Raw genomic sequence first — 10,735 nt, 5'->3', positions numbered from 1 at the left:
TACCTAAGTTCAGTCATATATCATGAAACTTAATTACCCATTTATTTACTAATTTACTATCATAATCATTTTAATGTCTAATGAAAAGCACTGAACTCTTCCATAGGTATTTCATTTTTTTAATCACAACTTAGGTGATAAAATCATTTTCGATGTTCTTGAATTTTGATGACCTTTCATGCAGGTTCTAGAAAATAAGTAGTTGATTTATAGTGGTATATATAATATGAACTTACTTGGAAGAGCTACAAAACTATATGCTTTTCAGTGGTTAAGAATGGTTTACTTCAATAGCATAGATTATATTGATAAGTCCCTAAAGATGGGAAAATAGTAATGCCATCACAAGTTTGAGTTGAAACAACTTCAATCTTAGAACTCTTTTAAGTCCAAGAAGGTAGAACCGTAGAAGGGTCTGTTAAGAGTTGGAGGCGTGTTAGGCGAGAACTCGTGACAACCTTGTCATAATGCATATTTTGAGGCTGAGGGAGACCCCATGTGCATGTCTTCAGGTAGATACTCTCACAGGTCATATGGTTATGTCGGGCTTACATCATCCTATTCCAAGATGCCAATTTGTGCTTACCTGGCTTTCATATGATCTGCAATTTTGCAATTTCCTGGCAACCGGGTCATAAAAACAGTAGCAGAGTAAGATTCCCAGAATCATATACCAAATCCACGCTGTCATTTTGTGAGGCTCCGAGTTTGTAGCGACTCAAAAGAGAAAGCTGGTCTTATGATTCTCAAACTTGGAGTCGCGTCAAACCTGGGCGAATCATACACAACCCCTCTGTTTCACTAAACAAACTAATCCAAACAACATTAAAAATCATCCAATGTAAGCGTAATCCTCGGAGGTTCCACATTCCCTGTACAGCTTTAATCATAGTTTACTTCTTTCCTAATCCAGGTTTGTCGGCTCAATCTGGGTTTTCCTGGTTTTACTCTGTTTTATCTGGGGGAAAAAAAATTTGATTAATTACCCAAAAGGATAAAACAGAAGTGAAAATAAAATTTGGTAACATTGAGACAAAAGCAAGTCAAAGAGAGCAGTGTACCTGTATTCTGAAAGTAGAAGACAAATAAAGAGAGCAAAAAAGAAAAGGTTTGGCTCTTTTTTTTGTTGGCCTTATCTTTCTGCAGTTTCAGGAGTATTTATAATACAGAAAAATTGGGGTTGTTGGGTTGTGGCGTTACCCACTTTGTTAATCTCTCTTGGAAAGTGTCGAACGTTGGAGAGGTGAAGCTTTTTGGGTGGTAGGTGGAGATCTTATCCTTGCAAGCATAGAAACAAAAAGGCTTTTACTTTCTGAAAGTTTCAGAATTTTGGGGTCTGATTCTGAGTTGGGTTGAAGCTTTCTGTGTAGGTGAGAAATGGGTTCCCATCTAAAACTTGCAAAGAGGGCTATGGATACTGAGATGCCGGTCATGGTTCAGGTATTGGGGCCAAAACTCCAACTGGGTTTTTGTTAAAGTTTTAATCTGTTTTGAGGTTCAATTGTGGTGTGAGTTGTAATTGGAGGAGTTTGTATTGTTTGGAAGTGAAAAATGGGAATTTTGGTCTTGCAGATACAACAATTGATCCGAGGAGCCAAAAATGCTGTGTCTCTGGCGCAGGTGTGTTTCTATTGTTCCAAGGTCTTGGTGTCAATTTTGTTTTGTTGAGTCTTTTGGTAAGTGCTATAAGCCATGAAGCCTATAATCATGGAGGCATTGATAAAGGAGAAAGATTTGTTTATTTGGGTCTTTTACTGGTAGATGTGTTATTTGGTTATGGCATTGAGATCAATGTAGACACCTTAGTTATTGGAAAATGAGATTAGTATACTTTGTTCGTTAACGGTGAGGAGCCTGAGGGGGTGTTTGGTACTGGTTTCGAAAGGGGTGTTCTTTTTCCTGATTGCTGGAAACGTCGCAAATGAAGCATTTGATAATTCATATTAGTTTAGTGTTTGATCTAGGAAGCTCTGCACCACAAGAAGCTGTCTGCTATAGGAAACCCAAAAGTGAGTGAAAAGTGCAACCTTTTTTGCTAATATTGGTGTGCCAAGATTGTAATAATTGAAATCTGCCTCTTCCCAATTGAATATTTTAGAGGCCAAACAACTACACTGAAATCATGAACGTTGGCCAGTTCGTCCCAATCGTCAAATATGACCCACCTTTTTTCCATCTTGCCAAACTTAAGGCCTATATGTTAGAAAATGACTTTGTTATATGTCAAGCTAGGGTCACCAAATTTCTGGCTCTTTTGTCTATATTTTGGCCAAACTGCTTGATAGTTTTTCCCCCTTTTGACAGAGGGTCACGTTGTATGAATGATGCTAGACTGGATAGTCTTTAATATTTACCATGAGTTTGTTAATCAGATTGGAATGTTCTCTAATCACTGCTTGGGCAGTTCATAGGGCTGTAGTTTAAGTGGTATATAATATCTATTCCTTGGGCCTTGGTTGCATTTGGCTAAAAGCCCTTGTTGCTCTTTGGTTGAAATGTGCTGTAGGGAGTAGTTCATTGGCAACCACCCAAACAGGCACTGGATAAGGTGAAAGAACTTGTATGGGAGCCTTCAATTAGTCGTTATGGTGCTGATGAAGGTATGCCTGAACTCAGGGAGGCATTGGTAAAAAAGGTAAACTTAGAAGTCGTTGCATTGTTTGTCCTAATTATGATTGGATCATAATGTCTTAGTAGCTAGGTTGATCACTTGAGATACTTTGCTTCACTTTTCAAAGTTATATTGTTGATTGAGCAATATATGGCTAGTCATATGCCACTTTATATGATTGAGAAGGTTAACTTAAGAACTATACACCACTTAAATTTAGACATATTATGTTTTTCAAAAGTCTTATCGGTCCGAAATCATGTAGGGGGTTAACAAATATATAATTTAATTCTCCAGTATGAGATCAGAATGCTTTGAACAGTACCCGAGCATCAACACTGGGTCTAAATATCTAATTTCAAAGTTTTTCTGTTTGTTTGATTTAGTCTCAAGAATTCTAATCCCATGTATTTCAAGAATCTTTCTTTAACACATTTTTCTTTCATGGTTATTAGATTTTTCAACACCATCCTCCCTTCTTTTTGTTTTCTTTTGTTTCTTGGATCTACCCCAGTTCATTTAATCTTGCATATAAGGTGTACCAGGTTGTGCCACCCCGCCCGCCCACTTGTATATTTATGATATTACTAATTAAGAAGAGAAAAGCACGGGTATCTTTTGTGCATACTTTAATATTTAGACGTATGAGATTGCTAAGGATTGTTGTCTTAATCTGATATCAATGTTTTACATTATGATCACGTAAACATATTTGTTATTCAATTTCTTTATGTTGCAGTTGCAAGAGGAAAACAAGTTATGCAAATCTTCGGTTATGGTTACTGCAGGGGCAAATCAGGTGATTATCAGTACCTATGTATTTTATGTTGTGTATTTCTGCGGAAAGTATCAGAAAAGACAAATATCTAAAGAAATTACTAAAAAGCTTTTTGTGGCAGATGTATTACTTTATAATTTTGAGCAACATAGCAACAGAAATAACGAGAATTTTTGCTTCCTGATACAATAAGTGGTTAATTTTGTTAAGATTAAGATGAACTCTTTCACTAGTACAAAGTAGTATATTTCCAGGGATTATATCTTCTGATTTTCTCCGAAATGTTGCATCTAGTGCTTCTGATACAGATAGAGAATTTTAGATGAATCAAACCTGATGGACATCTTTGCTATTTATAATAAAATTTAGTTGCTCATCCTCTTTCAGTATGACTATAATGAGTTTAATGGAACTCATTCAATTTTTGAAAGTAAATCTTCTAGTTGCAGAGCACTGAGTTCCAAAAATCTTGGATAACTTTATAACTGCAGGCATTTGTGAATCTTGTTCTTACATTGTGTGATGCTGGAGACTCTGTTGTCATGTTTGCACCATACTACTTCAATGCCTACATGTCCTTCCAGATGACTGGAGTTACTAATATACTTGTGGGTCCTGGTCAACCAGATACACTTTATCCAGATGCAGGTGAGAAGCTTCATGAGCTTCTATTGCATAAAAATGTAAAAGAAACATCAAATTTCTGAACTTCCATGTAATCATTTTCTTCTATAGGCCTGGATATAAGTATAACCTTGCTGTGTTAGATAGGGTAGTCTGGTGTGTTAGGTCTACAAGCAGTCAAAGGCTTGTTATCTGAGTTGCTAAATAAGAATACACCACCTTAAGTTTAGGATGAGATGATTGGTGCATTTGACCAGCCCAACTTGGCACATGTTATGGCAGGCATACCAATTCTGACACTTAGGACTATTGATCATGGATCTATTCGTTGGAATGTCTGATTGGTCCAGTGCATAATTAAAGGTATATAAATGTTGCATCTTCTGTATGGGGTGGGGATGTGGGGTTAAGCTCTTATATAAATATCTAACAAATTAAACAGGGGGTGGGAAGGGGAGGAATAAATTTTCTAGCAAGTGAATTGGTGAGTTTAATTTGTTTTTTGGAGTCTAGACACAAATGCGATATTTTCTCTCTTTACATCATGCTACTTTCTTAATTTTCAGACTGGTTGGAGAAAACACTGTCAGAAACAAAACCAACCCCAAAACTTGTCACAGTTGTTAATCCTGGCAACCCATCCGGAACCTACATTCCAGAACCTCTTCTTAAGGTCTCTCTCTCTCTCTCTCTATATATATATATATATATATATATATATATATATATATATGCACACACACACACTGATGTATGTTTCTTCTGGTGATTGATCTCTGTGAGTAAATTGTTTAGTTTCTCATAAATATTCTAAAGTTTTATTCTTCTACTTTTTGAGTAGAGGATTTCAGATATTTGCAGAGAGGCTGGATCATGGCTTGTTGTGGACAATACATATGAGTAAGTTTAAAATTTTGATTGCAAATGTTCCATTGATATGTTCTGATGTGATCTGATGATCGATACGTCATTCAGTTGTCCAAATCTCAATGCTTCGCACATAAATTATGGGTGTGTTCCCTTTTAGACAGAATATAGATTTATCGGTCATCATGAATAGCCTTCGAAGAAAAGGCTAATTTCTCCACTTTGTGGAGGTTCAAATTTGAACAGTTATTATCTTAGTTGGCCTTCACTCCTGCATAGGTCACTGTATCCCTTTTATATTGCCTTACCACCTATAGCTTATGTTTTAGTGAATTCAATTTGTACTCATATGCCAAGTTGATCACAACAAAGGGAGATTTACTTGATCACTCTTGAGAGCACGGTGAAGATTTCTATCGGCATGAGTCTGATTCTCATCTACTTTTGATTCAAGGATGTATCTCAAATGTTTGCTTCTGAATCATTACTAGTCATACGTGAGTCCTAAAATTTGATTTTGCAGGTATTTTATGTATGATGATTTAAAGCATTCTTGTGTGGAGGGTAATCACATTGTCAACATCTTTTCCTTCTCAAAAGCTTATGGGATGATGGGATGGCGAGTTGGCTATGTAAGGATTACTCTTCATTTGTGATGCTTAGGTGATAGGTCTGGTGTGAATGCAAATATGATAAGTTTTGCTTCCTTTAGTAGTACGAGTTGGCATGATAAACTCAGTTATAAAGCTTTGTTTTGGTTGATCTAAAAGACTGAAAATAGTGAAGATTGTTCTCTGAACTGAATATTTCATGATATTGATAGAAATGATTAGGTAGCTAATAACATACATAATAAGCCTTTGTAATTTATGCAGATAGCATACCCATCTGAAGTAGAGGGCTTTGGTACTCAACTCCTCAAAGTTCAAGATAACATTCCCATCTGTGCTTCAATACTTTCACAACATCTTGCCCTCTGCTCATTAGAAATGGGACCTGAATGGGTTGTTGAAAGAGTGAAAGGTCTTGTCAAGAACAGGGAAATTGTTTTAGAAGCGCTCTCCCCACTCGGAAAACAGTCTGTTAAAGGTGGAGAAGGTGCTATATACCTGTGGGCCAAGCTTCCAGACAAATATGTCAATGACTCCGAAATTGTTCACTGGCTTGCTCACAGGCATGGGGTGGTGGTGATTCCTGGAAGCGCATGTGGGTGCCCTGGAAATTTGAGAATCTCCTTTGGTGGCCTGTTAGAGGATGACTGCAAAGCTGCTGCAGAGAGGCTGAGAAGAGGGTTAGAAGAATTGGTCAAAGATGGAATGGTCAATTAACTTTCATTTTTACATTTATTTCAATTATACGAATTTGCAAAAAAAATTTGCAGCTAGTTTAAAATAATTGGGGGGTCTTCATTCTGTCAGCAAAACAAATAGGTTAATTTCAGTGATGTATATCCAAAAAGGCCGTTGCAAGTCCCAAAATGTGTCTGTTTCTATTATTATAGCCATTGAAATACATGCTTCAGTGTTCAAATATTATTAGTGTTTTAGTTTTCTATTTTGTTCTGACCATTTCTACATTGGAAATGAACTCACTTTGCCTCTGTAAATATAAATGCTGAAATGCAAATAGTTTTGACTGTCGAAAGCAGTGACAGACTTGCTTTGTAATCTCCTTTTCTGCACTCGGAGGATACATGTATAGCATCCACAAAAGACTTCTAAAAGTTTGCAAATTCTTGTTGGATTTATAGTTTGACTAGATTAGCTGCGTAGCTTAACAAAGGAAGGAAAATCTTTAGCCAAGTTGGAGAGGAATGCAGGACAATTAGCATGGCTAAATAGGAATATCGTTATATTCCATCTAGAGGTGGCAAACGGGCTGGCTCGGGAGCCCATTTTAAGCGGGCCTAGTCATGCTTCGTGCTGTGCTTGGGCCGGCCCATTTATTATCTTGCCGGGCTCGTGCCGGCCCATTTACTTAAACATTAAGTCCGGCTTGGCCCATGGCCCGAGCCCATATCGTGTCGGGCCGTGCTCGTGCCTACCCACTATAAAGCACGATTTTAAAATCTTAATTTGAACAAATAAAAATTAATTTTATTTAACTATTTAGAAAATTAAAATAAATTAAGTTTTACAATGTTTTTCTTAATCTTAGCTTTTTAAGATTAGATTTCTAATAATTTTTTTATATTCCACTATAAGAAAGAAAGAAGAAAAAAAAAACTCAAAATATATTGTTTTTAGTATATTATTGTGAGATTAATCTTTATTAATATAATGAAGATTTGGTATCTTATATATATATATATATATATATATATATATATATTTTAAAAGAGGATCAAAAGATTTGGTATCTATTATTCTTTCCTACATTCTATAGTTATATTATTGTGAGATTAATCTTTATTAATATAATGAAGATTTGGTATCTATTATTCTTTCCTACATTCTATAGTTATATTATTATGAGATTAGTCTTTATTAATAAACATATATTTAATATTTAGAAATATTACTTATGTCAAAACAAGGATATAATGTTTTGTTTCATTATTTTGACAATATAAAAGAAAACATTGGTGGAATTGCATTGAGATTTTAAATAAAAATGTCTCATATTCAAATCTCATCATTGTATTTTTTTAATATTTTTAAAAACAAAATGAAATTTTGTGTTTGTAAAGGGCCGGCCCACAATATGTCGTGCTCGAGCCGTGCCGGGTCGGGCCAGGCCAATGGGCCAATATTCTTAGGCCCAGCCCGACCCGTTACTCTAACGTGCTCGGGTCGTGCCGGGCTACTAACGGGCTTGGGCCGTGCCGGGCCGCTTTTAAGCGTGCCGGGCCCGTGTCGTGTTCGTGCTTAGTGGCTCGTTTGCCACCTTTAATTCCATCCACGGTAGAAGGTTATATATCTCGAGTAGGTGGCTTCGCTAATGATAGGGGTATTTGGCATTATAAATAAGGATGGGAAATTGACTTGTCTCCATCCATACTTGAAGTCGATTGACTGGAGAGTATTTAATATCATGATTCATGAACCAATAATTGGGCAGTTAATCTTCTTATCGATTGATGCTATATTGATGTGGGCTGTTCATTGAGAAACTTTTTTGAATTGTAAAACGTGAGGATTCTCACTAGAGTCCGCCATGAAAAGGTAGTTGGAATTGAAAGAAAAATGGGAAGTGAAATTTACACTTTATTTTACAATCAACACTTCATTTTTTTTTAATAACTTAAATTTAATTTTCCTAGTCTGTAACCCCCAGGTCTAGCGTTCGAATCCCAGCACCATCTCATGGCCAGCAGATTGAGGGACCCTTTGGGTTCGTGCGTTTGTGGTGCTGTGGATTAGTCTGGTTTTGCCTGGATTTCGCCCTAATGTCGGTGCAGGTGTCCTGGCGCTGGGATACCACTGCATGGGTGTGTGAGTTACTAACAGCTAACTACTCGATCAAAAAAAAAAAAAAACATAAATTTGTTCAAGTAAATCCAAAATATGTGTCTGACCCAAACTCGAGGTTACTTGCTCTAGTTAAAATAGGGTTTATATTAGAGATATTCTCGGAGAATCTTAGGAGATATCCAATCAATGTACGATTATGTTTCCATGTACAACTCTATCTCTATGCTTGTAATCCTCTATATAAAGAGGCCCCTATTATCAATGAAAGTACGACTCAATTCTCTCTCAATTCAATTTTCCTTATACACGTTATCAGCACGACGTCCTAACCCTAAAACCTAATAGCCAAAACCCTAAATCCGAATACAAAACCTTGAAGACCTTTCGGCCCCCGCTGCACACCTTCAAGACCTCCACCCAAGGATTCCAGAACCGGCGGAAAAACCACCAGAACCGGCTGGAAACTTACCGAACCGGCCACCGGAATCTCCAAACAATCCGCAGCAAATATTCCACCGGTTCACCAACTTCTGGACATCCAATTGCTACCAAATTTTGCAAGAAGGAGCATAGTGATCCCATATTTTAGGAACCGGAAGAAAAACCCAGAAAACCGGCCTAAAAATTACCCAACCGGCCAATTGAACGTCTGGCAGGAAAACTGGCAAAAAAGAGAAGAAAAGAAGAAAAAAAAAAATAAAGGGCAAAAGGCCCAAAAAGAAAGAAGAAGGAGCCCAACCTAAAGAAGAAAAGCCCAGAAGCCCAGTTACCTGACCCGGCCCACTGAAGCAACTGACATCAGCCACCATGTCAGCAAAGGACACCACTACCACGTCATCAACTGACATCAGCTTGCCACATCAGCAAAGGACCCCATTGCCATATCATCAACTGACATCAGCCTGCCACGTCAGCATCAGTGCCACATCAGCCTCCGGTCAACGTAGGTCAGCCTTCAGGTCAACCACTTTTCCGGCGACTTTCCAGCCACTTTTTCCAGCCAAATTTTCCGGCGACCTATTTCGAGGTATTTGTTTTCTAAAAGTTCCCGCTTTTTTAGAGTTTATTAATTCAATTTCTCTTCTTTTTCGGGGACTTGCAATCTCCCTTCTTCTACCCCCCTTTCTTCATCATAGGGGAGACTAAATTAAGCCGAACTGTGGGGGTTCGTACTCACTCCAAGCTTAGAGCTTGTTGAGATCTCCAAACTTAGAGTTTGTAGAGAATTTATGATCAACCACTTATGTCATTGTTTCGATCTAATCCAATATCTCTTGAAATCGAATTTCTCAGAAGATACTACGCTCGGAAATTCCTAATTTCTTGGAAGCAATTACGCTAAAAAAATTTATATGTTTTCGTGGTAGCCTATTGCTCTCCGAAACTAACCCTAATTTCTTGTTCTCTTTCAAGATGAGTAACATGAATAAATTGGACTTTGCTCCATTGGGAACAACTGGCTCTGGATATCACAGGAAGGTTCGTGATGTCCGCTAGCATCTCAAGGCCGATGGAATCCTGGACATGATTCCTGAGCCTAGCTAGGACGTGCTAACTGTTGAGCAAACTCAAGCTTTAGAAGCAAATAGAGCAGCCTTAGAGGAAAATAAGGCGAAAACCATCATCCTAATGACTCGTCATATGGATGATTCGCTCCAGTACGAGTGTATGAATGAAGAAGACCCCAGAAGGTTGTGGGTCTCACTCGAAGAAAGATTTGGAAACGTCCGTGACTCCCTGCTTCCTGACCTAGAAATGAGATGGCTTAGCCTCCGCTTATGTGATTTCAATTCAGTTCTTAACTACAACTTGGAACCACTTCGCATTAAATCCTTAATGGAATTTTGTGGTAAAGAGATCACAGATGCGGTGTTGATTGAGAAGACTCTCTCTACCTTCCCCGTCTCTGCATTGATGGTTGCTAAGAACTATCGAATTGATGTTACTGCAGGACGGATCACAAGGTTTCATGAGCTCATTGGAGCTATGAATGTCACTGAAAAGCATGACAACATCCTTGTGAAGAACTATATTTCGAGATTCTTGTGAACAGAGCATATTCCGGAACTCAATTATAGTCGCGCCCCAAAGAGAGGGCGCCAAGAGCGAAACCCTAATCTTTGGGATACATTTGGACGTTCTGGTCCATATAATCGCTCTACTTGGGAAGGTAACCGCCAAAATAGGCGAGCACGAAACAGAATAGGTCAATGTGGAAAGAGAGAGGGAGGCAACGCCTCTGGCCATGTTGGTGGCTCTACCAACACTAAGAGCCATCTAAATGACGCTTTCAAAGCACCTCAATCAATGGAGTTTGAGCAAAGAGATGTATGTTCTCGATGTGGAGTGTCTGATTATTAGGCACACTTTTGTAGAGCTCGTGAAGAACTTGTCACCGCCTACAAAGCATATTGTGAAGCAAGAGAAGCTCACTATGTGGAA

General features: G+C 38.0%; 1 protein-coding gene across 6 annotated transcripts; it reads left to right on the top strand.

Moving 5' to 3' along the window:
- Window positions 1-1,083: 1,083 nt before the first annotated feature.
- LOC112187238 (aromatic aminotransferase ISS1) lies at window positions 1,084-6,527 on the top strand. Of its 6 annotated transcripts, none has more exons than XM_024325946.2 (10): window positions 1,090-1,260; window positions 1,371-1,440; window positions 1,573-1,620; window positions 2,507-2,635; window positions 3,351-3,410; window positions 3,881-4,037; window positions 4,580-4,686; window positions 4,855-4,913; window positions 5,404-5,512; window positions 5,756-6,527. In XM_024325946.2, the coding sequence occupies exons 2-10, from the start codon at window positions 1,378-1,380 to the stop codon at window positions 6,206-6,208; spliced, it is 1,185 nt and encodes a 394-aa protein (XP_024181714.1). In that variant the 5' UTR covers window positions 1,090-1,260; window positions 1,371-1,377; the 3' UTR covers window positions 6,209-6,527. The 6 variants fall into 6 exon arrangements, with proteins under 6 accessions (XP_040370562.1, XP_024181716.1, XP_024181715.1 ...); XM_024325944.2 differs by having other exon boundaries at window positions 1,359-1,440; XM_024325948.2 differs by lacking the exon at window positions 2,507-2,635 and having other exon boundaries at window positions 1,087-1,260.
- Window positions 6,528-10,735: the final 4,208 nt, after the last annotated feature.

This window comes from Rosa chinensis, chromosome 2 (genome assembly GCF_002994745.2).
Source record: "Rosa chinensis cultivar Old Blush chromosome 2, RchiOBHm-V2, whole genome shotgun sequence".
NCBI lineage: Eukaryota > Viridiplantae > Streptophyta > Magnoliopsida > Rosales > Rosaceae > Rosa > Rosa chinensis.
This window is presented reverse-complemented; position numbering and strand designations above follow the sequence as displayed.